This window comes from Hakea prostrata, chromosome 2, assembly GCF_041222555.1.
Source record: "Hakea prostrata isolate BN-2017 chromosome 2, UWA_Hpros_2, whole genome shotgun sequence".
In the NCBI taxonomy this organism is placed as follows: domain Eukaryota; kingdom Viridiplantae; phylum Streptophyta; class Magnoliopsida; order Proteales; family Proteaceae; genus Hakea; species Hakea prostrata.
The window spans coordinates 7,109,706-7,136,682 of NC_142601.1; the positions used below are offsets into that span (position 1 = coordinate 7,109,706).

The 26,977-nt window shown below is 36.1% G+C and overlaps 3 protein-coding genes across 3 annotated transcripts; all 3 read left to right on the forward strand.

Moving 5' to 3' along the window:
- Window positions 1-10,408: 10,408 nt before the first annotated feature.
- LOC149023525 (aquaporin PIP2-5-like) lies at window positions 10,409-11,952 on the forward strand. Its single transcript, XM_089142804.1, has 3 exons — window positions 10,409-10,888; window positions 11,042-11,337; window positions 11,431-11,952. Exons 1-3 carry the CDS (start codon window positions 10,594-10,596, stop codon window positions 11,707-11,709), a joined length of 870 nt encoding a protein of 289 aa, XP_088998930.1. The 5' UTR covers window positions 10,409-10,593; the 3' UTR covers window positions 11,710-11,952.
- A 1,616-nt stretch (window positions 11,953-13,568) lies between these two features.
- LOC149023526 (putative aquaporin PIP2-5) lies at window positions 13,569-15,014 on the forward strand. The gene is made up of 3 exons (XM_089142805.1): window positions 13,569-13,988; window positions 14,097-14,392; window positions 14,584-15,014. The coding sequence occupies exons 1-3, from the start codon at window positions 13,691-13,693 to the stop codon at window positions 14,848-14,850; spliced, it is 861 nt and encodes a 286-aa protein (XP_088998931.1). The 5' UTR covers window positions 13,569-13,690; the 3' UTR covers window positions 14,851-15,014.
- A 5,286-nt stretch (window positions 15,015-20,300) lies between these two features.
- Window positions 20,301-22,442, forward strand: LOC149023527 (aquaporin PIP2-5-like). Its single transcript, XM_089142807.1, has 3 exons — window positions 20,301-20,733; window positions 21,352-21,647; window positions 21,732-22,442. The coding sequence occupies exons 1-3, from the start codon at window positions 20,427-20,429 to the stop codon at window positions 22,146-22,148; spliced, it is 1,020 nt and encodes a 339-aa protein (XP_088998933.1). The 5' UTR covers window positions 20,301-20,426; the 3' UTR covers window positions 22,149-22,442.
- Window positions 22,443-26,977: the final 4,535 nt, after the last annotated feature.

The window sequence follows — 26,977 nt, forward strand, 5'->3', positions numbered from 1 at the left end:
AGGTGGATACTTTTCCTTTAAAATCCTAAAAGTATAGATTGTTTGGTTGCTTGGAGTAGGAAAGTTAGAGACAAATTTCCTTTAGTTAAGGAAACTTGTCTGGTGAGGTGACAACCCAACTTTTCCACCCCAAGCCTTTTCAAAATCTCACAAAATGTATTGGATTTTGTGAAAAAGTGTGGAAAAGTAAAATGTGGGACCCACAATTAATACTTTTCCATGAAATCCCTTCATTTCCTTCTCTTTCACCCTACTATACATGGGGTCCACATGTTTTTTTCCCACCCCACATTTGCAAACAAATGCACTTTAGGATTTAAAGGAAAAGTTTGTTTTTTTCAAGAATTTTTCCACCCATTTTTTCCCACCCCACCTTTATTCCAACAAACAAACGCAGCTTAGAGATAAGAGAATTGAAAGTAGTTAGAAAACTATACCTTTTGTAACACTTATGGATTGTTTGACATACCATATATTTGCTGGAATAAAATGGGGAATAATATGGGGTAGACGTAAAAGATGGGACAAGTTTTTGGTTCATTGTTCATGGCTTTTAACTTTCCTCACCCTATGGTAAGTTTGTGTGGTTAACATATTTCATGTTTTCCCTTTATAGTTTGTTTGTTTATTTGCAAGATAAAAAGGGTGGGTGGGGGAATAGAAAAGGAAAAGGTCTTGTGAAAAATTGAATTTGTGGATCTCATGATAAATAAATAACATTTTTTTATATATTTCCCACAAAGTCTCACGTGAAAGTATAGGCTTTAAAGAAAAGGAGGGGGTGGGTTTTCATTTTCCAACCGAGTGAATCAAACAAATTATGTTTTGGGATTATATTGGAAATACTCTGTTTTTTCCCATTTTTGAGGTTGGATCACCTCCCTTGATGGGGAGGAGCACATTTCTCCGATGATTTTTGACTACAAAAATAAGGAGGCTGTGGGAAAAAATTATATATTGAATGTGAGACTTACAATGTGTTTCTTGTGGCTTTCCTATTTTTGTGGTCAAAAAGCGTCGGGTTGCTCCCCGTTAAGGGAGGTGATAGAGACTCTAGTCAAACCCATTTTATTCTTTCAAACAATTGCATCCTTAGAGATCGTTTGTTTGAAGAGTTTATACTTGGGTGGAAAAAAGTAAGTTTTTCCTCAAAATCTCAAAATCTCAAAATCTGGGTTTGAGGTTGGATGATGGGGAGACTATCCTCCATGATTTAAGGGTTTGTGTGCTTATGTGGTAACACACTCTTTCCACCTAATTTCTTTTGAAACTTTTACACTTTTAAGTGAGACTTTGTGGGAAAGGTTGAGGAATGAAAAAAATATTTTATTTATTATGGACTCACATTTTCAACTTTGTCAGAAAGCTGTTTCCTTTCTTTTCTTGTTCTCCCATCTTCCATCCCACTATCGTATATCTCCCCTTTTTATCTGTCCCGTTCTTTTTTCTTTTGCAAATGAATGGTTGTTACTTCTCCTTCTTTCCCTTTTCTACTCTCTCATCATACTACTAGTGGGTCCTATTTTTTAATGTTTCCCACTTCTTTTTCTTTTACAAAGAATCAATCTTTGAAAGGAGAAGTGCGTAAAAACATGAAATATGTGGACCAACCATGGTACATCCTTTTGTCAAAATTTGGTGATATTTTGCCATTGCGAATTTTGGTGGTTGCTGAACAGAAATGCGAAATAACGAGAAATCGCAGATATTATCCGCGATATATCCTTATTTATTGCGATTTCTTGAGATATATTGCCGAAAGTATCCCTAGGTTATGAAACCTGGATTTTGCCAAATTTTAGTTGAGTTATCAAATTGATTTTTGAGATTTTCTCTCTCCTCTCCAAACCTCCCCCAAAGCTTCTCTCTCCTAGTTCTTTGCGTTTTTGTCATATTTTTCGTTCGATCTTTGACATAAAACTTTAGGTTTCATTTTATTATTGATGGGTATAGCATTGTTCTTAATGATCAAGTGAGATTTCACATAAATTTGGATGTTTTGTGGAGCTTTTCATCTGAGAGGTAACTATTGTTCTCTAAATTGATTTTTCTTTCAAAATGCATGCCATTATGTTGTTAGATGAGTATGAAATTAATATATGTTGAATACAGTAAGCTGATTTACAAACTCATGGAGTCCGATTTAATATATAGATCGTAAGCTTAAAGTTGTAGCCTTTGGGCCTTGTACAACAACACTATCATAGAGCACAGAGCTGACGGATACCGAGGTATAGTACTTGGTATTGAGCATTGACATGTACTTAGTTGTATAATAATATAGTAGTATTTTTTTTATGATGTTCATCACTCTATTGTTGTTTTGCATATTTAAGTTGGTTTAATTGTTTAAAATAATGTTATAAAATTTCAGGTTTACCTGTATATAGTTAGGTATGTGCTAATTGAAAACACTAATTTGGGTGAGGTTTTAGGCAAAATCAGCAATTTCATTGTGTTTATTTGCATCAAATTAAGGTAGAGACCAAGTTTTAGCCCAAAATGATAAAAATACCCCTGAATTGGGGTGGGGGGGGGTGTGCGAAATTTGCCCATATTTGGGCAAAATATTGGCGAGATTTTGCCCTTTTGGCCGGTTCACTAGGTAGCGAACTGCTGAAACATAGCGAAAAATTGCACCGTGGGGCCAACAAGTTTATTTAAGGTTGCGTTTATTTGTAAAGGTGGGGTGGAAAGAAAAGGAGTGAAAAATAAAACATGTGGGCCCCATGTGTAGTGGGGTGAGGGAGAAGAAAATGAAAGGAAGAGATTTTGTGTAATAGTTGGATTTTATCTTATTTGATTAGATATTTGATGGATACTATCTATATTCGGTTAAAGTTTAATTTTGGAGAATACAATATTTTCATTTTATTAATGGTAAGTAATTATATTAAACTATCAATACACCATTACGTTAATTGGCCCAACACTCAAGAATGAGATGAAGAGTCCAAAATGCTTGGTCTGAAGAGACTTCCAGTTTTATGAGTTTTTGACTCTTCAGCTCTTTTTAGTTTCTACTAGTTTCTTCATTTCTTCCTACCAGACCCCTTTTTTTTAAGTGTTCTATCAATCTGCACTTTTGAGCTTTGAGATCTCCTCTCCTTTTTATAAGGTGCACCTGATTTTATGATATTATTTTCTTTAAAATTTTGTTTTTGATTATCTGAATCTCTTGAATTTAAGTTATTATTTTCCTTCAAATTTACTTTTTGGCTCTCTCTTTCCCTCACGTCTAAAGTGGAGAACGATTTTGTATTTATACAATTATACCATGCATAGATTGCAATCATCATTAGTTTGTTTATTTGATTCATATTTTCTGAATCTTTTTGTCAATTAAGAATTTTTTTTTCTATTCGAATATTTGTTCCTCTAATCGGATATTTTAGCTACATTCGATATTTTTATCCATTTGATTACTTTCAATTCGGATAAGTTATCATCCAAAAATTCGATTAACTAAACAAATTCGAATTTGGTTATAAATTTACACAATCGTCGAATATCGGCGTCAAATTTGAACATGTTTACTCGAGCTGAAATCAAGCCGTCTACGCCCTCTTTTCCATTGAATACCCAAGTTTGGGCTTGTTTGTTTAGTTGGGGTTAAATAATAGAGTGATAACCCTCCACGATTTAAGGGAAATGTCTAGTTACACGGCGATACAACTTTTCTCTCCCCATCTTTTGTAAAAGTCTTACACTTAGGGGTGAGATTTTGAGAGGAATTGAATTTGAGGGGAATGAAAAAGAAATATTCTTTTGCTTTATATGAGATCAACATTTTAAACTTTTCCTTAAAATCCTTTTTCTTCCCGTTCCCACATTGTTCTACTAACGGGTTGTATCTTTCTATTTTCACTCCCCTTTTCTTTTCTTGCAAACTAGGAGAAAATGGGATGAGTAGTTAAAAAGTGGTGGAACCACGTGAAGTGGGTGTGAAAAAATAGAATAGTGAAAAAAAAGTAAAAGTAAAAGAAAAAGAGATTATGTGGGTTTCACAAGTTTCCACTCATAGTGGGATTTTTTTAGGCATAGACTGGGAAAATTGTAGTGCCACGACAACAAACAATTCCTTGATTTAGGGCATGCTTTGTATGAAGTCTCATTCTCAGTATCTGGTATTTTTCATTATTTTAATGTGTTTGGCATTTGCTTTAAATTTTATTTTTTATTTAAAAGAAAAGAAAATTTTCCATTTTCCAAAATTCTCAAGGCATCATTTGTTTGCAGTATTTGAAGTGCCATGGAAAGAAGTAAATTGTTTTGCTAATGTGGCATCTGCATGTTGAGTCAAGCTTTGTTGAAAAGTGGGGGATATAAAAGTAGGATTCACATTTTTTTCACGAAATTATTTTCTATTCCCCCACCACACTACGACTCTTTTTTATATCAATTTTCATCTCTATTATGCTTATTTAAAAGAGGCAAGTACAACCATGGTTCCTTGTATATTGCCGACACGGGGCGACATTTCGACGTGTTGCTGGGGGGCGACATGACACCCCCCAACAACACGACTTATACACTAAGTCAATGAAATATCGAATATTGCCGACAAGTTGATATATCGCCAAAAAATCGGCAATATATCGTTAAATTCGCCATATATAACAACCTTTCGTTTGTTTTTTGCCGATGTTTCGTTCGTTTTTTGCCAAGGTGACATAGGGCCTATAAAAGCTCCGGGGGCGCTACCCCCACATCCTTGCTGGGGTGGCCTCCCCGGACCCCGTGTCCGTTGGCAACAATATGTGAAGCATGAGCTATACTCAACATAATTGTATAATGAATTGTTAACTTTAGTACATCTCTTTACTACTTGTGTATTTGTGTTCTTTTTATATATTTACATTAGTTTATATGAATTTTTCAAACTTCCAGTTTTGCCCGCATGTAGCTGGACATGTGCCAATTATAAACTTTATGTTAGGTGATGTTTTAGGTCAAAATAACACTCCCAATATGTTTATTGGTCTCAAATTAGGTTACACGTCAAATTTTAGGTCAAAATGACTTGAAATACCCTTCAAAACAGGCCTTCGACAAGGCGACACGAGTCAACATGAAAAATGGGTTGGTGAGTTTTGTCAAAAATAAATTATGGAATGAAAAATAAGTTTGTATGTAAAAGTAAAAAATTGTTTGAAAATGATAGTGAAAAGTGACAAAAGGGAAAAGAGAAAAAAAAAGTATGGTTTTTTTATAAGAGAATGTATATTGATTATTTTACCCTTATCTTAACTATAAAATTTAGTAAATCTTTGTATAAATGAGGAAAATGAAATTCTCACCATAATCAATAATGGACAAAAAAGTCTATTATGGATTTTTGAGGCATTTCTATTATTTAAATAAAAATAAAATTTATAATGGATGCCAAACAATTTAAAATGAAAAAATTTCAATGATAATTGATACCAAAAAGAGCATTTCAAATGTTTATTTCCCCACTCATTTTCTATGTAGCAAACAAATGATGCCTGATAAACTATGTATTTTGGATTATAAGTCACTTTAAATTTCCTCTCTAAGTACAAATTGAAAATATAATTGTGAATACACATTATGTTTTTGAAAATTATGTATTTTTCCCCTCCTTTTTCTCACTCTCAACCGTAACATTTATTTTAAAAAAATGAGCTGTTTTCTCTTCTTACAACTGGGTGGTTCTTTTTCTGGAGATTTCTCAAATGTTGCAATTGATTCATCTTCTAAAGTTATTTCTTAAGAAAATTTGTTGGGGTTGTCTACTATTTCACTTGTGTTGTTCTTTTATGTTTTGTTTATTATCGAATTTACATTAGAGCTTGGACGGCTAGTATGGTCTGCAGCATCCTAGTTACTCGTCAACTTGGCTGAAGCATTTAGTATGGTCTGCAACATCCTAGTTACTCATCAACTTAGCTAACATTCAAGCTCTTGAAGATAGTTTCAGTGAAGTCCCATAAAAAAACAAAATAGACAGCAAAACACAAAAGAAGAATATGAGTGAAATAGTAAATAACCAAGAAGTTTTATGAAAAAATACCTTAAAGGTATCATGGTATCATTTGTTTGAAAGACTTTGAAATGGGGTGAGAAATAAGGGGTGGAAAAAGTAAATTTTTTTACAAGATTTCAAAGTGCGCTTGTTTGGTTCAATGGGTGGGAAATTTAGCAGACAAGCCTCATTGATTTAGGTAATCCTGTTTGTTGACGTGGCGCCTTATCTTTCCACCTATGTACCCTTTTAAAATTTCATTAAAATACCTGGACTTTGTGGTAAAGTGAGGGATATGATAAATGGGGTTTTTTTTTTTTTTTTTTTTTTCCTTTCCCCCCCCCTCCCCCCCCCCCCCGGTTTTTTTTTTTTTTTTTTTTTTTTTTTTTTTTTCTGCAAAGGTACCATTTGTTTGCAAAAGTATGGTAGAAAAAATAAATATTTGAGACTCATATGTAGTGGAGTGGAGGACCAGAAAAGGAAAGAAGTTTGTGAAAAAATTTCAAATGTAAATTGTAAGTCTCAATTTTATTATTTCCCTCATTTTTTCTCAAACTCCTACTAAATATGTAGGACTTCGAAAAAGGAACGGGTGAAAAAAGTAGCATGCCACATCCGAATACAAGTTTATTTGCCAACTTTTCTACTCCGTTGAACCAAACAAGTTATACTTTGGGATTTATGGAAAAATTGAGTTTTTGCCACCCCTTTTTTCCTCCCCACTTCAGATATAGCAGACAAATAAAACCTAAGAAGTCGAATTGGTTGTAAGATTTGAGAAATTTCTAGAAGAGAGATTCTCCAAGTTTTGGGAGAGGAAACTTTGGGGATTTTTTCTATTTTTTTAAAATAAAAATTAGCATTTAAAATAAATGCTAAACATATCAAAATAATGAAAAAAATACCAGAATTGAGAATACGAAAGAATACATATTTTTGTTTCCTACCTCATCAACATGAAGAAGGTTAGTTAAGGTATGTAGGCCTTGGCCTTGGATACTTAAGTTATCCCGGGGAAGAAAAATTAAAAAGATTGTAAGTCACCATCTTTTCCAGACAAAACGTCGCAAGTTTTTCCACAAAATGCTAAATTTGAGGCTGGTTTGTTTAGTTGGGGTTAATTTACAGAGTGACAACTCTATGTGATTCAAGGGAAATAATTTTTCTCACCCCATCTCTTGAAAAATTCTTATACTTTTTAAGTGATTTTGTGAAGAATTGAGGAGAATGAAAAAGAAATATTATGTTATTTAATATGGGGCTTGCATTTTCAACTTTTTTTTGTAAAATCCTTTCTTTCGTGTTCCACATCCCTCCAAGAATGGGCCTGGGCAGGCTTTAAATGGACTCTCAAATCTCAATGACCGCTATGCAGACTCCAAATGGGCTTAAATCATGTTGGATTGAATCATATTTGTAATTGATCACCACCGGTGGCTAGCTATTCCGTTCCCACTTTTCAAATTTTTTGTGGCACCCACTTTTTAAATTACGAGTTAACCACAAGTAGGTTTTCAACCAAGATTCTATTAAGTGACTTGGTAAATGATCATGTTGAGTCATTGACCTCAAGAGAGTAAAAGGACCTAATTATCCCCATGTCACTCATTTATAATTTGAAAGTCAAATGCCCTTTGGGTAGTAAATTACATGTCAGATAACTGACTTACTCTCTCCCCCCATTGTCTTTGTGTCCATGAGTTTGTCTCCCTCTCTCACTCCACCGAAACAACTCCAGCTGCAACTGATCTGAGGATGGCCGCTAATAAATAGAGAGATGGTTCTTGTCTTCTTGAGGTATAAAAAACCTCAAGAATGGGGTCTTACAATGGAGATATAAACCTTCTTAATCCGTTAGGTTCTTTTCCAGTGCTGGGATGGGCTTACAATGGGGTCCCCAAGAAGGTTCTTTTCAATTAGGAGGTCTATTTGCCAATATTAGGTTAGATGGGAATGAGTTTTGGTATATCCTTTAGTTCCTGAATCCAAAAGACAATGGTTTGAAGCTTCCATAAACAGACTTGTATTTGAAGTATGTATGATCACCGGAATCTGATTTCAGGACATTCAACTGGAGAAAGTGTTGGGTGAGGCTGAAGAATCATTGGAAGGGTTGAAGAAGAAGAAGAGGGGAGGTCTAAAGCTTAAGTTGAAGACATAGAACCCTTTGCAGAGGAGGTTGACCAGTGGGGGGGCATTGTTGGTGCTGTGTCTAGGACTTCGGTAGCTCCTTTGAATACAATAAACACTCATCTGATGGTGGGGAGCTGGAATGTTGGAGTTGAAGGGGGAGAAGGGGAGGAGAGGAGATATAATTTATTTTAGGAATGAATTGGTTAAGAATTAAAAAAATTTTAACCATAGAATTAGAATATGACACATGTTCACCATCTGACGGTCAACTAGATGGAACAAGAACATGCAAAGAATAAAAACCGATAAAAATCCCCACTTGGGCTTCTTAGATGGACATGATTCTTCATGGATCACGAAAAGAGAACCTGTCAGAAAGACCCTCTTTTTTTTTTTTTTTTTCTTTTTTTCAAACAACTAAAATCATCTATTCATATATCACAAGTGTTCTTTCAGAACAACTTGTCTGGGAAGTGAAGCAGAGTCAGATAACATGAACTGGGGTGGAGACTGAGTCCAAACCCAATTTTTTCTGTCTGAAGAAAGCCAGATCTAAAGACCTGGAACCTAATTACAGAGGAACATATTGAAAGCAAGAAAGATTAAAACTAGAAACAAGCTAGTTTTAATCTCTTGAACTAAACCAGAGCATAACCAGTCTATATATGTCTTGTTCATGTCCAGTAATGGAGTCTACTGCAAGCTTGCAATCTGAAAGGATGAGAATGTGTGAAAGATTAAGCGTCTTGGCTAATAAAACACCATACGCTGCAGTTTTCATCCATCTGAAATCTATGGTTGACTTTGCTGTATAGGCCGGTAACGTATCCCTATCCAAACATGCATGCATGATCATGTAATATCTGGCCTGGCACATCTCAGTCATCCTCTCCATTGACGGTTGATCAGTCAGTTCTTAACCTTCCTCGTCCATGCACTCACAGCTGCCCCACCTCGTCATCATCATCGGGGTTGCCAGGACATCACGATATCATATCTTCTAGAAACTCCCCCGAACCCAAAATGAATAATAAAACATTAATATCTTACGTGGCAAAACTAAACTCCAAGGGAGACTCACCATGAACAAATGAATGAGAACTATTAGGTTTTGATCACAGAGCTACTAGCTTCAAATTTCAGATAGAATGGTCTAGAGTTCCACATCTGAAGGGCGCACCCAAGATCCACTGTGATCAGCTCTTAGGTTTTTACTGAGTTCATATATAGTTTCTGTTTCTTTAGATATCTTCTCTGAGAGTTTCAATTCAACCATATCAACATATTATTTGGTTGCTAAAAGATTAACGTGTGACCTTATGGGTTTGCAAATCTCCTTATTACACACACCTAAGACAAGATTCGTCTAACCAGGGTTTATCCCAGGCCTGAATAGTTCCTTGTAGAAGCATTTCTTGGGAAGGGTTGACAATGGAAAGCCGAGGGAATTCCAGAAAAGAGCTTAGCATCACAGCAACATAATTGGTTTATTCTAAATTGGATTGCTTAATTTAATTTTGAAATATTTTAATATAACGTTTTGGATGTTATTGAAAATTTTCATTTACTTAAGAAAGCGTAAGTCTTCTTCCAATATTTTACCAATTTAATTCAATAATTAATGGAAAAAATCAAGTAAAAGTATGGCTAATTAATCAAATATATATTTGTCATATGTTTGAGGTTAGGTGTACCTGAGATCAACAATAAGGTGACAATCACCACTTAATATAGAAGTGGGTATGTATTGGGGAATACATTTTCGACACAGGTTGAGAGTCAGCAAGTGAGGGAGCATTAAACATTGAGTATGCTCTATATCTTTATAAAACATTCACATATAAAATAGAATTTTTGTGACAAAATTAGACAAATATTTTAAGATACAGAAAGGTGTGGAATTAAACTAAGGTTTAAATCTAAATCATTCAGTCGTGTGGAATTGTCTAGAAACACTTAGCATGCCATCCTTACTTGATGGAAAGATAATTGACATATTCATTGATGTAGACAATTTGAATCTATATTTTATTGATATAATATGAATACATTTAAATTGTGTAAAAGAAATGACTAAATTAAATTATTTTTTATAATTTAATTAATTCAAAGGTGTGGTTGAAAAATGTGCATAACTTAATTTCTCCATCATATGAAGCAACTCATACTTAGGTTAGAATAGAAAAAAGTTCAAATGGGTAAGGCAAATTATATATACATACGAAACCATAATAAAACTAATCTAATCATTACAAATTATATAAGCTTGGTTTCCTATAAATAGGAACCTCACCACTTTGTCGGCCTCCAGGAACACAGAAGCAATCCCTTCTGCCTTCTTCTCCATCTTTTGATCTATTAACACAGCAGTTCTCAAGAACTTTGTTCAACACCTCTGAAGTTCTCGAATCTCTCCCTCTTTCGCTGTTCTCTTCCCATTTGGTGAAGGAAGGAAACTAATTAAGGTAGATATGGCGAAGGAAGTGTCGGAAGCACAGCAAGGCGCCCATATAACAAAGGACTACTACCAGCCCCCTCCAGCACCACTGTTCAGTCTTGAGGAACTCACAAAATGGTCTTTCTACAGAGCCGTCATCGCTGAATTTGTTGCATCGGTTCTTTTCCTTTATGTCTTATCGTTAACTATAATTGGTGAGAAGGACATGTCGGCCACTGATTCTTGCAATGGTGTTGGTTACCTCGGTATTGCATGGGCTTGCGGGGGCATGATCTTCATTCTCGTCTACTGCACTGCCGGTATCTCTGGTGCGTATGCTCTCTATCAATCTGACTCTTGTTGTTTAAGTATCTAATGGAGCCCAATTTGGTATATGGGCGTTAGACTAAGCCAACTACGGAACTTCTGATTTACTGGTACTTAAAACATTCTTAATTTTAACTTTCGATACACATGATCAGGTGGGCACATGAACCCAGCAGTGACATTCGGGTTGTTCTTGGCAAGGAGGGTGACGTTGGTCAGAGCATTGCTGTACATGGTAGTGCAGTGTTTGGGTTGCATCTGTGGTGTAGGGTTGGCAAAGGGATTCCAAACTGCCTACTTCGATAGATATGGTGGTGCAGCAAACTTAGTTTCACCAGGTTACACCAAGGGAGATGCTTTGGGTGCTGAGATTGTGGGAACCTTTGTCCTTGTCTACACCGTTTTCTCTGCCACTGATCCCAAGAGGTGCGCGAGAGACTCTCACATCCCTGTAAGTATGCCAAATTCAAGATCGATCATCACCAGCTCATTGATCTTCTTCTTCTTGGACTCTGATTTTGATATTTGATGTCTTAATTGGAAGGTGTTGGCGCCTCTTCCTATTGGGTTCGCAGTATTTGTGGTTCACTTGGCCTTGATCCCAATCGATGGCACAGGCATCAATCCAGCCAGGAGTTTAGGAGCTGCTGTAATCTACAACAACAGTCAGGTGTGGAATGAACATTGGATATTCTGGGTGGGACCTTTTGTTGGGGCAGGCCTCGCTACTTTGTACCACCAATTCGTTCTCCGAGCCGGTGCTGTTAAAGCTCTGGGTTCCTTCAGAAGCTTGGGTTCCTTCAGAAGCACTGCTACTTTCTGAGAAGCATGGGTTCTTACTGAGAAGCATTATATAAATATTTCCTCCTTTTTCTTCAGGAACACTTCCATGTTCGTGGTTCTTTCATTGTTGTAATGAATGGTATTATTTATGGTGTTTTAAAGAAAAATTTGTAATAAAACATTAGGGTAACGTTTGGGGATAACAATGTAACTATGCACTGGTTAACACACAAAAAAAAAAAAAAAAAGCTATGTACTCTGCAATTTGTTAAGAGTTATTGAATAATAGGTATTGTTTCTTTCATTGATTTCATGTGTGCGCTTAGAAAATGTGCAAAATATGACTAGCAAATAGTTTTCAAATTTTCTGTTGATCCCAGAAATAACAAGCTTATGGGAAATAATTAGGAAGAAACTCAAAAAATCCCCGTGATAAGGTACCAAGTGTTTCTGTTTCGAAAAACAATAAAAATAGTATCATTGACATTACCTGTTTCAAAAAAAAGAAAAAGAAGCTAAGTTTCCTTTGAAGTTGTAAGAGGACTTTAATGATAAGTATGGGTTTAACTTCAGTGCTGCAGCACTTTGTTGTCTACGGTTGAGATTTGACTGTCTATTTTAGTTTTCACCACCTTCGAAATGGACGTTCAAACGAGATTTTGATCTCGACCGTCGGTGATAGTAAATACGCAACATTCAAGTTCAGTTCTGATAAGTATGCCATCAACACTGTAAATGATTTTTTAAAAATTCGACAGAGACAACTTTGTGGCGTGGTGTGAGCCTTAAATGATTTGGGAAGAGAAAACGGCCTATAAATGAGATTTTTATCAGGTTTATTTTTTTGTGGACCATCCATTTTTCTCAGGATGAAGGACACATGTACATCCAAAGGTTCAGATTAAATTAAAATAAATATATTTTTTTATTTTCTAAATTTTACTTCAACCTTTGAATGTGATTCATGGATTTATGTGCTTCATTCAAGAGAGATGGATGGTACACCCGATAAAATTCAGCTATAGGTATGCAACCCGGGTTGAACACCAGATTAGTCAGGACAAAGCCTTGGAAACCGAGGTTGAAAAAAAAAAAAAAAAAGAAAAAGAAAAAGAAGAAAGAAAGAAGAGTAGCTTTATACATGGTGGGCGTTATTGGTCACTCCATTAACGACGCCTTGTGTCAGAAACTATTGAAAATGATTGTTAGACCGGACTTAAGCACGACTCGGTCTTATAAGAAAGCGGATGGACCGGCTCGGACCGGTCTTGGAGTTATCCCGATTCTGGTCGATCTTTCTCGTAATCCGATTTGCTATGCATTCGCTGTTGCCTCGAATATCGAAGCCGCCCTAACCCTGGAAACTATTATTTATTTCTCACCAAACGGATTCTGTTGGAACAGATGGCAAACTACCAACCCATTGCCAACGAAAATGGGGACCAAGGATTCTAGCTCTTTTACACCTGTCCCGACAGAATATCGGCTTTGAATCGATCGATACCGTTTTTAAATACCGACTTCGTTCCGGTCTCGAGTTCTATTTGCATGAGTCCATTGATAAGGAGACATCATTATCAAAACACGACAATAAATGCAATCCATGGAATATATTTGACCTAACGTCCCCAAAATGTTTGAGTTTAAAATCTAACGGTAACAATGATCTACACAAAGGAAGAACCGGGTGCATCCACGTAACCTAAAACATGGCATGGCATGGCAGCAGCATAGAGATGAGAGAGTAATTTACAACTAATAAGCTAGGTTTATAGGGTTCTGAAATAGGGTGTGAAGGTCCATTAATTTAATAAAATTATGTTAATTAATACTATTTGTTTAAGCTAACTTTACCATAAATAGAACTTCAAGGAACCCAGAAGCAAACCCTAGATTCTGTCTTCTTCTCAATCCATCTCTTGAACCGTTATCACAAGGGCTTTGTGGTGAACTTCTTCAACACCTCTAAAGTTCTCCAAGCTTTCTCTCTCACCCATTTGGAGAAGGAAAGAAATTAAAGTATGGTGAAGGAAGTAGAGCAGGTAGCACAAGTATCAAGGGACTACCAAGACCCACCTCCAGAACCATTGTTCAACGCTGAGGAACTCACAAAATGGTCGTTTCACAGAGCCCTCATAGCTGAGTTTGTTGCATCAGTTCTCTTCCTTTATATAACAACGTTAACCGTAATAGGGTACAAGGACATGTCAGACCCAACTCATACCTCGGATCCTTGCAATGGTGTTGGCATACTCGGTATTGCATGGGCTTTCGGTGGTATGATCTTCATCCTCGTTTACTGCACTGCTGGTATCTCTGGTTCGTATTCTCTATCTTGGTCTATTACTGTAAGCGTCTTTCAAAGATGAGTTCTACCCAAGTCCTTATAATTACCATATGTTCTTTCTTTTCATTTTGTGTGAGCAGGTGGACACATAAACCCAGCGGTGACGTTCGGGCTGTTGTTGGCAAGGAAGGTATCACTGATCAGAGCATTCTTGTACATGGTGGCCCAGTGTCTGGGCTGCATTTGCGGTGTTGGATTGGCGAGGAGTTTCCAAAAGGCCTACTTCGATGAGTATGGTGGCGCGGCCAACTCAGTTGCAGCAGGCTACAGCAAGGGAACTGCTTTGGGTGCTGAGATAATTGGCACCTTCGTGCTCGTCTACACAGTTTTCTCTGCCACTGATCCCAAGAGAAGCGCCAGAGATTCTCATGTTCCTGTAAGTATGCCAAACTTTTAGGTACTTCGATCAATCTACAAGCTTTGAAGCTGATGGAACAAACTGAGTCGAGCCTTTTAAACTATTTCACAACAAATTGGCCCTAGCACATAACACAAATTTATAACCAAAATGTTCTTATTGATCTTCTTCTCGGACTCTGATTTTGATATTCCGCGTTTGAATTGAAGGTGTTGGCGCCGCTTCCTATCGGTTTCGCAGTGTTTATGGTTCACTTGGCCACCATTCCTATTGATGGCACAAGCATCAACCCAGCTAGAAGTTTCGGAGCTGCTGTGATCTACAACAACGATAAGGTGTGGGAAGACCAGTGGATCTTTTGGGTAGGACCTTTTGTTGGGGCAGGCATTGCTGCTTTCTTCCACCAATTTATTCTTCGAGCCGGTGCAGTTAAAGCTCTGGGTTCCTTCAGAAGCATGGGCTCTTTTAGAAATTAAATACAATATTCCTTCTTCTTCTGGAACAATATGTTTTTCGTGGATGGTATCATTGTAGGTGTTTTAAAGAGAGATTTGTAATAAAATGCAGGTTAATCTTTTGAGATTTGAAATTAGATATGCTTTTTATATCCTAAGAACCCTTTTTCCACAGCAAATTTCCATGTTTGGGCTTGGTAATTAAGACCACGTGTTTCAACAATTTTTGCTAAATTAACACTCCAAAACATTTTCTCAGCTCTATTGAATGAGATGAACCATTTTCTAAAGGAAAAAGGTTGCAACTTGTAAGAGGTTGTTAGTTCAACTGCTAGGGTTTCATATCTAAGCATCTGATTACATCAATTTGATGCATTGAATCTATTGCACATAAAGAGTTAGGCATTCTCGCCTATTGGCCCTCTACTATCATTACCATTTTCTCCTTTTACCTGTCACCAAACAATTTCTTCATTGTAATGAAGCTTCAGTTTGGTGAAAAGAATTTATGTAGCAACACATAATTTGTATTACCAACTGTTATGTTTTAATTTGAATTCTTGTATCCGATTTGGAAGATGAATTCGCATCGACATATTTTAGTGGGTGACCCGAATGACCCGTTTACTCGATTGAAGTCTACATATATGTATCTTATGTTCGCCTACCATAAATTGATTGAGAAATTTGAGATTTTCGATTAGGGTTTTGATGAGAGTTCTAGTAATGCTGTTCATTGGCGATTGGTTGTGAAATCTCCTTCTATTCTTCTTCTACATAGTGGAAAAACTCTTCTTCTTCACCTGTGGACGTAGCATATCAAATTGGTGTGTGAACCACGTTAAATCTTTTGTGTTTTTGTTTTTGTTTATTTTTCGATTCACTACTTTATGGTATTTGTTTCAACACCAACTCCAATTTTTTCCAAAGCAAATTTATCTTAAGATTGATCTTGCTCAATAAACTATTTGTTGGGGCTCACGTTTCATCTTTTGTCTAGGCTAATTTTCTATGGACCTCTATACTTGGACTAGGGTCTTACAAGTTTCTATAGAAGTCAACCTTTCTTGGAAAATGTTTGCCCTAAGGGTACTCGGAACGGGAGTTGTCGCGCCCTCATTTACTAGGGTCAGGTGGGGCACATGACACCTAAACCTTATTGGGTGACATGTCAGTTACTTCTTTCATCCTTTCCTTTTAATAGCACGGTCAAAATACCATGGGACAACAGTGGAAATGTCAATTTATCAAGAGAGAAAACATATAGAAAATAGATCATCTGATGGCAACTACATACTTTAATTATGTTCACTGATAAATTACAGACCTTAGTGTTCCAAAACTACAACAACTACTGAACTGAATATTCATTGTCATATATAAACCCTTAAAATATATGATATGTGCATTAGTTATGAACTAAACTAGCTATCATAATAAAAAATGGTGTCGGGCTTTCAATCTTGCTCTTAGATCGCTATGCCATTACCTGTATCATTTAATTGTCTCTATGCACATGTTAATGAGGTCTGAACTAGACTAGTCCAGTGAATATCAACCATGCTATACATGAAAATATAAACATAGATATTTTCTAAAATAAAATATTCTGTCTCATTTCAAATACATCGTAGTGCAGGTGATATAATAAAACATTCAGTCTCAAAACACATATTCTGGAAATCATTTACCAAAATAATTCTTTTCAAATTCTTTCAAATACTCTTTTTTTAGTTTCTCTTTAATTAATATAAATCTAAACAGATCCATGGAGGATGTACATCAGTTTATAAGCCACCAAAGTCACAATACTACCAAAGTAGTTTCATTTTCGGGGCACAAAACTATATGTACACTGTGTAGTATATTATCATTCGCTTAGACTCAATATTTCCACTTTAACTTTGGCCACAATAGCTTCTAATTTAGGTATTAAAGGACTTACATGGGCAGCCTGGCATACTTAGACTTCGCATTTAATCATTAAAATACAAGAACGATGATAAATGCATAATGAAGTAGATTACTTGATTTCCAATTAAAACAAAATAGTTAAAATATTTGCATCTCCGAGAATCAGTCATGAGTATGATAATCACATGCATAATCAATCAGATACTAAAAAGTACGTATTATTACTATATAGTTCATCATGCATCACAATACACATAATTCATCAAGTAAGTCATGATAATAAAAAATACACTATAGTTGTACATAGCATGGATTGAGTTATATTACTTACAAATATACCAGTTTGTTTCTATCTTCTAAACCAGCCACTTTTCTTTACAAATTAAAGTTTTACCCTACATAATCAAGCACGATTTTTTTTCTCTCTTTCAAATGTATGATTCATACTATAGGGCCACTCCTTAAGGTATGAAACAAACCCAATTTTTGGCCAGTCGGGTTCTATGCATGTCAATAACTTTGCCGGCCATTTTGATCATTTTTGAGGTTCTCATAAACATATGAAATGTAGATTTTTGGGTCCTCTTTTCAACGCATCTTTAGTCGTTTGATTTCAACAAAAGTTAATGCCGTTTTAGCAGACAGGAATCAATCTGTCAAAGGACAAAATGCTCGAATTGGGACAATCTCAACTATGCAATAGGGATTTTCAATCCTAGTTACTGGTCAAGCTAACGGATGCATGACTAAATTTACAAATAGCAACTTAAGGTTAGAGAATTTTACCTGATTGGGTGCCCAGTTCGTTATGAACAAGTCCCAAAAATCCAAGTACAGGGGATGATTCCGTATTATTGTGCCCTTGTATTTTCACCTCTCTCTCTCTCTCTCTCTCATTTTTTCTCCAGGATCTCTCTCTCTTTTTTTCTCTTTTCTCTCTCTCACGAATTCTCTTCTCTCTACTTCGGATATCAATGCCATCTTCTTCCTTCTCTTGCTTTTTATTCATTGTTTCTCCTTCATTTGGTCTCATAATAAAGTGATACCAAAGTTACATGATGACACCATCCATTCTAGGTGTCATCAATTCCTTCCCCCTCTATTCATGCAATCTTTCACTTTTTCACTTAATTCTCCTTCTACTTCCACGTATCTTCTTCTATTTCTTTTTCACCTTTTTTCTATTTCTTTTCTTACACTTTAGCTAAGTCCCATACACATAACATTTTATATGTAACATATACAATATTATTTATATAATAAAGTTTTTAATTAGGATAATGGGCCTAATTAAGAGATTGTGGGCCTATTCTGATTCTTCATATGAGGTCTACTTTAGGGTTCAATTCTGAGTATCTTCGGGTGCTAAAAATTACACTGATAATTTCTCGTCTTCAGTACAGTATAATTCCATCGTGTATGCAGTGATGACAAACGAAAATATGTTTTGACCTCGTTATGGATTTGGGGTCCAATCGTTACTCATTATTTTAATAATCTCGAGTGTTGGGAGCATTCTAACATATCATTAACATAATAATATAATGAGATGTGGGGCATTACAGAGACAACATTCTATATGTCAGCAAAGATTTGCTTTAGCTCAAAGTATAAAAGATGGTCTTACCAATATTTCAAAGGATCCAAATCCTCTGCGTCTAAGTCTTTGTGCATAGATCAGTTTGATCATTGGATGAACAACGTTTGGATCTACAAAGGATTAAACTGTCGAATATTTCAAAGGATTAAACTAATTTTTTATTCCAACATTTTTTTTCTTCTGGTAGATCAATCCCAACATAGAGAAACCTCATTGCTAGTCAAGCTGGCAGTTTGTTACTACTTTATTCTATTATTTATTTTTGAAAACTCATGGCTGGCACCATTTCTCAAATTCTTTTTCTTAGCAATTCAGTCTAGCCCATGCCATCTCTTAAGCATGGACTTTCAAGTCCTTACGTGCACTCCTTTGAGTTTATTACTTTGGTTATAGTTAGAATGTCATTAATGAAGCAACCATTATTAGTAGTATGTTAAAATGAATGGCATTGTCATGCAAGCAACATGCATGGTTTCCCAGAAGATGAGAGACTGAGAAAGAGATGGGTGCAACCCATTGATCCACGGGCGTTTGGTTATGGCAATTAATTATAAATAAAATGGTCAACGTTTCAATTGAGAAAACAGGCTTGTACTTTGGAGAGGGGAAAATGGGAGCATATGAATTCATATCTTGAAACCTTATGAGTTATTACTATAAAGCATGAAAAGGATTGTTCAGCTATATGTTGTTGCTGATGCCAAAAGTAAATTACAAATGGAATATTTTTTTTTGGATATGATGTTGCATCAGTAATCAGTTTAAGTGAAACTTAAGTATATTTTTAGGATAGCTTTTATATATAATTTAAATACGGCATGAGTGAGGACACTATAAAATTTAAAAATTGAATTAGAAAGTTGATGAAAACATATATATATTTTTGGTCTATATATGAATTGTCAAAATCTCTTTATTTCAGCAAGAAATTTCATCCAGTTAAATACCCCCCCACCCACCTTCCCCCAAAAAAACTAGCAATATGCACAAATCAATTCAATAAAAAGGAGACAGACAGATGGGATGCAAATTTTTTTTTTATTAAATTTGTAAGAAACTGTTGGATTATCTCTTTTTTTTTTGTACAAGTGTTTGAGCTTGATTTTAATAAATTAAAAATGGAGTTACTTTTTCGAATCTAAGGTTTATCTGGATCAGTTTAAGTGCAAATTGAGGTTTAGAGTGACAAATTGACTACATTTTCAAGTTATCTTATATATATATATATATATATATATATATATATATATATATATATATATATATATATATATATATATATATATATATATATATATATATATATATATATATATATATATATATATATATATATATATATATATATATATATATATATATATATATATATATATATACATATATATATATACATATATATATATATACATATTTTTTTAGATATATATATATATATATATATATATGTATATATATATATGTATATATATATATATTTTTTTAAATATGACATTAACGAGGACGCCACGAAAATAAAAAAATGAAATTAAAAAATTGAACGTATTTAGTTTTAGTTCATGCACAAATTGCATAAATCTCTTTATTCGAACAAGAAATTTCATCCCTTTACATACCCTCCCCTCCCACAATAAAAAAAATAGCAATAGGCACAAATCAATGAACTTTCTCCATTAAAACGAGACAGGTTGGTGGGATGCAATTATTTTTAATTAAATTTGTTACAAAACAAATGCTGGATTATGGCTTTGTTATTTCAAGTGTTTGAACACGATTCTAATAGGGTTTTTTTTTCTTCTTAGAGTTACAAAAAAGAGAGAAAACAAAAAGGGTCTACCAGCAGCATGTATATAATATCTCTATCCCTATATATAAATTAAAACAATTTGTACAGGAGAGAAAACAAAAAAGAAGACAATTTGTCTCACCTAAATTTCTATAAATTACTCTTCCCTAATCACTATACCAACCCCAAGTTATTCTTCTCCGTCCCCAAACCCATTACCCCTTTCTCTCTCTCTCACACGCACACACAGAGACGCAGAAACATATTCATCTGTTGAAGAAGGAAGGAAACTGAGGTATGGAGAAGGAAGGTGAAGTAGCGAAGCAAGGACCACGTAAAAAAAAGGACTATAAGGAACCACCTCCAGCACCATTCTTCAATGTTCAGGAACTGAAAAGGTCGTCATTTTACAAAGCCCTCATCGCAGAGTTCGTCGGATCTCTTCTTTTCCTTTGTATCATAACCTTAGCCTCAATCGGTTACATGGGTATGTCAGACCCGGCTAAGACCTTAAGACGTTGCAATGGTGTTGGTTTCGTCGGCATCGCATGGGCTTGCGGTGGCACGGTCTTCGTTCTCGTTTTCTGCACTTCAAATATCTCTGGTGCGTACTTTTCTCTGTATATCTTGGTAACTTGTTCTGGACTTTTGAAAGATGAGCTCTTGACTAGTGCCATGGCGTCCAACATTTTGATGTGTTGCTATCGGACTTTTATTAAATTTCAACCGCTCAAAACACCATATGCCCATATAACCAACTTTAAGCATAGAAAATTCAGTTTTTCTTTGAAACGAACCAAATCATATTTTGAGAGACTAAGATTTAATAAAGGCCTGGGCACTACAAGCACCACCATGTGAGTGGCCCTAGCCTAGCTAGCACTTTACAATATACTTTTGGGTTCGTACTTCAGTGGAGTCCAAATCCTCTCCACCCAGCTTGCCCATACACCTTATATCTACGCTCACAGGCCTGCTCATGTCAGGATAGAACGATATGAATCCTACACTTATGTGAGTGTATGGCTGTATGAGCAAGCTGGGTGGAGAGGATTCAAATTCGTTTTAGTGATGCATATGTGGTGATGTTTGTCGTGCCCACTATTGGAAACATGCCACTTGTATTTCATTAAATCTCAGCTACTCAAAACACCATGTATACATTTAACCAACTTAAAACTGATTTTTCTTTACTTCTATCATCTCATGTTTGTGTGGGTAGGTGGACACATAAACCCTGCAACGACATTTGCGCTGTTACTGGCAAGGAAGGTGTCATTGATCAGAGCAGTGTCGTACATGGTAGTCCAATGTCTGGGTTGCATTTGCGGTGCAGGGTTGGCAAAGGGATTTCAGACAGCCCACTTCGACAGATACGGTGGTGTTGTGAACATAGTTAAACCAGGTTACACCAAGGGAGGTGCTTTGGGTGCTGAGATCATTGGCACCTTCGTCCTTGTCTACACCATTTTCTCTGCTACCGATCCCAAGAGAAGGGTCAGAGACTCTCATATCCCTGTAAGTAAACAAAACCCATAACAAAAACACCCTCATTCTTCTTCTTTGAATGTGGTTTTTGATATTTGGTGTTTGAATTGGAAGGCGTTGCCGCCACTACCCAGTGGAATTGCGATACTTTTGGTTCACTTGGCATTAATCCCAATCGATGGCACAAGCATTAATCCAGCAAGGAGTTTGGGGTCTGCTGTGATCTACAACAACAGTAAGGTGTGGCATGAACAATGGATCTTCTGGGTAGGACCTTTCATTGGGGCAGGCATCGCCGCCTTGTACCACCAATCCGTTCTTAGAGCTGGTGCTTATAAAGTTATTGGATCCTTATGTAGTCCGTCTGACGTGGTGGTGCCTGCAGAGATGGACTTTAGACCACCTCCACGTCCGGCCGGGAATGCACATATTTCTCTCTCAAACCGTTTTCAAAACAAAGTTGGTGTGGGACCCACATCTCCTCCAACCATTCTTCACAACCCACTTGGTGTAGCACCTACATTTTTATAATAATAAAAACAATTTAGAGTATCACTGTAGTGAATCTCACATGAGGCCTCCCCAAGATGATCCCTTGGAAGCATGGGTTCTTTTTTTAAATAGATTTTCCTCATTCTCTCTCTCTCTTTTCTGGGACACTTTAGCCTTCGTGAATTTTATTTTATTTTATTTATTTATTTATTTGTAAGTAGAAAGTCTTAGTGATTCTTTCATTGTAACGGGTTGGTGTTATATAAGGAAGGTGTTTTAAAGAGAAATTCGTTACACAATGCGGTCCGGATTCAGATGTAGAGAAAATAATATTATATATTTTCAGTTTGCAATTTTGTTTGGAACTTCTGCCTTTCATGTCTTGGAAAGCAGGGTGATACTTGAGAGTAGCACCACTCCCAACAGCCAACAGTGGTGGGTGGAGATGCATTTTGGACTCCAAAGTGCATCCCAACTTTGAATCCGATGCATTTTGGGCTCCAAAATGCATCCCTACCATTGAATCCAAGATTCAAAGTTGGGATGCACTTTGGAGTCCAAAATGCATCTCGACCGTCGATAGCTTGGAGCAACGCAGTCCACTAGAAAGCAACATTTATAAAAGAAGGATATTGTTAGTTTAACGCCGCTGACATGATGATACTTGTGGTGCCTATTGTTGGATTGATGCCATATGGATTCTTTTAATTAGACGCTCAATGCACCATGTAGGTATATAACCGCAACTTAAATATAAAAAGAACAAGCTGATTTTCTTTGAAACAAATCAAACAATGTTTTGAGTGGCTGAGATATAAAAGAATTAATGTGGCTTCCATCCAATGATGAGCACCAAAGGTATAAAGACGTTAGTGGCACTAGCCTAGCAAGATTCCAAAGGAGTCTCAAATAGTTATGAGATCTTGCTAACGTAGTGCACACCACTAAGATTCCACCAGCTAAGATCCAAATAATCTCAACCATCAAAATAAAACATGTACACATTGAGATAATCTAAGTGAAATGAACCTAATGAACACAAAGTATTACACCTAGCTAGAATCATTTGTATCGATTCAAAGACAAAATTTTCTAAATCTTTTTAAGAAAAAGGGACAGCTAAAATGGAATTTGGAAGAGAGGTTTATAAGAAGCATTGTTTGACCTTCTCACCTAACACTCGTTCAAGGTTGAAGGGATGGTTTTCTAAAGTCTTGAAAACCCTATATAATTCAAGTTCAACAAAGTATTTCGGGTTAACCTGCCTATAGATTTTGGGGTGTCCAAAGGCAGGTCTCACTACTAAGATTGATAGCCGTGTCCAAAGGGAGAAGTCACAATTATTAAATCATGCAGGAAAGGAGATTTTAATATTGAAAACTATGGTATTTTCGATGAATAATTATGCTTGCATGCATTTTAAGCTTCTAGTTCCTTTCACGATCAAGTTCGGAAGAGTGCCTTCAGTTTCTTTTCGGGTGATAAGGAAGGGAGGCCTAAGCTGCATTGGATATCTTGGGATCACCTCTGTGCATCTAAAGAGAATGGTGGTTTTGGTTTTCATGACACTATATTGCATAATCAAACTTTATTTGCGAAGCCAACTTAGAGTTTGTGGTCTGATCTGGGTGTCTTTTCTCCAGATTTGTGAAAGCAATATATTATCCAAAATTTGACTTTTTCGGTTCATGGTTGGGATCTAACCCTAATTGGGGTTGGAGAAGCATCTTGCATGGTAGGGATGCCTTGGTTGTTAGTTTGGGTTGGCTTGTAGAGACTGGCATGAAATGATAATTTCAAAAAATTAAAAAAAAAAAAATAAAAAAAAAAAAGCAAGTACACAGGCTGATAGGTGTTTACTCTCTAATTCAGACTTAAATTTGGTTGTTGATTTTATGGATCATGAGACAAGGGCTTGGCATGAGTGTTGAGTATGGCTCATGCTTCTCATTGTGTAAAGAGTTCATGTTTCTGTGGAACTCAGAGTTTATTTACAGTTTGGGCTTGGGCCTGTAAATCGCTATGGCTTAGGGTTTCTAAGCGCTTATATATATTCTCTTGTAATCAAATGTTGAATATAGTGAAAAACCTAAAGCTAGACGTAGCTTCACATTAAGGTGAACCAGGGTAAAATCCGTGTTTCCTTTCTTCCTTTTTTTCTATTCGATTGTGTGTGCTTGATCGCTCTAATCCTAACAATGAGGATTTATTGCACATTTACTTTCAACTGGATGATGTGATGAAAATTCTAAACATCCCCTTGAGGTTATTTCCAGGGGAAGAAGAGTTAGCTTGTGTTGCATTTGAATTACTGTTGTTTTATGTAAAAAGTGCATATCATTCCCTCTATAACAGGAAAAAGGAAGTAGAGAATTTGAGGGCATCAACCTCAATTGTTCATCAACATGGTCTGGTTTCTCAAGAGATGTGGAAGCAGGTGTGGAATTGTAGAACTTTGCCAAAGATCTGGAGTGGCTTTATGGATAAGGAGGTAGGTTCGTGTAGATCCACTTTATATTTGGTGTGGGGAGCCTAAAACAGAAACTATTATAACAAACACCACAAAATAACAAATCGAAAAATAAACAAAAACGAAAACACACAGAGAGTTAACGTGGTTTACACACCGATATTGTCACACCCCACCTAGCCGGATCCGATCATACCCGAATACTCGTGGGAGTGATATAATGCAAGACCTAGGTTCAGTGACAATCCCATACAACACATGATATAGCATAATTAAAAGGACAAGAATAAATCAAGTTCAAATATAAAGTTATCAAATTTGGATTATCAAAAGGTTACAATCATCCATTATCTAAAGTTAATCAAAATGGACATTAGAGTTTAAAGTAAGGATAGTTTGTTGTAGCGGAATTTAAACTAAATTGATTCCTTAATAGAATCCAATCCCATAAGAACAATCCTTGCACAGGCATGAAGCTCCATGCAAATCTACATCTTCTTTAGTCACTCTTTCAAGAAAGTCTGTTGGCGACAAATCCTCCACTTGGAAGGAGTCCTCATAACCTGTAGTATATTCTAATAGAAACATACATATAAAAAGGAATGAGTTCAACAAAACTAAGTGAGGTCAACTCAACATTATATCATGCATTCGTTCACAAAATTCCACATCATATCATGCATTCGTACACAAGATTCCACACCACATATATAGCTTGAGTATCAATAATGTAATTAATGATAATGATATAATATATGAATTGATGCCGCTGCCTCTAGTCGATCCTATGCCAACAACAATTTTGCAATCTCGATAGATGAAGAGAGGTTAACACCTCATTCAATAGGTTTTAATCCATTGGGAAGGTCTGTCGATGGAAGATGCTTCCTGGATAGACCTTGTAGCTACGTAGAAATGGTTTCTAGGGTTTAACCTTGAGGACAAGGTTAATTCTCTAGAGGGTGGCAATGATGTATCCATCACTAAAGTGGGAAGGGCCAACATGGAAGGTCAGCATGATCAGCATAAAAGCAAGATGGCAGAACCTCCATGATCAAGCCTCCTGTTGGTATGATAGAATATGCTTAATGAAGGGTGGAGATACATGAGTCACATGGAAATGCCCTTCTCAATGATGAATCCAGATCCCTAGGTCTCACGGAATGTTAGTTGTTAGTATATAAAGTAGAACTAAAACCCTAGCAAAGGATATATAAGATGTTAATTCTTCTGCCTCTCTATTTTCTTCTTAAAGGTTTTGTAAGGCTTTGTTTCTCTCCTTAATCTCCTTGCCATAATTTATTCTATTATCACAAGTTCAATTCAAGGAAGTTCATATCAATATACAAGGAGGTAATTTTTCCCCCTCCAAGAAAGAGACTGAGTTTCATCTGACGTAGGATAGTAGAAGTTAGTCATCGGTTTTAAAATTTGAGATTAGGTTTTGAAAAAGGACGGTTAAGAAACTTCTTGAAACTTATGCTCAATATCAAACACAAGACTACTCAAGCATATATTTCTGGTACGTACGATGAGATATGTTGGATGATTAAGATTTCGTATCTATGATAGTTATTGCTTGCAGTATCGTATCGAATAATATATCTTTCCCAGGGGGGGGGGGGGGGGGGGGTTGAGGACCCCCCTCTCGGTGGGGATTGTGGGCACCTTACCCCCCCCCCCCCCCCAGTCTCAACAGTTTGTGCTGTGGTTGTGTATTATTGGGATCAGTGAAATCAGGTATAAGGCCTTAAGAAGGGGGTTAGTAGTTCCGATTGTACTAAGTGTTGGAGGCTTGGAGCTACCACTAGTTCTTTCGATTCTGTACAAGCGATGTGTAGTTTTCAGAGAATAAGCTCTTATGAAGGAGTTTTGATAGTACTTCCATTCTCTTTTCCGATGTTGAAGAAGTGTTTCAATGATTTACTCTAACTAGTGTGCAGGATGTAAAAATCTTAGCATAAACAGAAACATATAAATACAACTTTCTGTTTATATATTGTCACTGCTCGGGTATTTTCTGTTAAATCTAAGTCACCACTTTTCCAACCTTTAGGGTGTATTTCACTTCTCAATTCTCATGTATCTCTCCTCTTGTAAATAAGGTAGCAGATATGTCCTCTTTTCCTATTTCCTTTTTTTTTTTTTTTTTTGGTTACAAAACGGGGTCAAAAGACCCAAAAACAAAACAAATCAAACTAGAGCACAACTCTTGAGACAATCCTCTCTAAGGATGTCTATCATTTCCTGTGGGGGATCATTGAAAAAGACCAAATCATCTCTTCCAATTAGCCGCCTCTTAGACAACCAATCAGCAGCTTTGTTATTTTGACGCCTCACATGACTAAATCTAACATGGCCTCGAGAAGCATATAGGCTTCGAATTTCAGCAACTAAT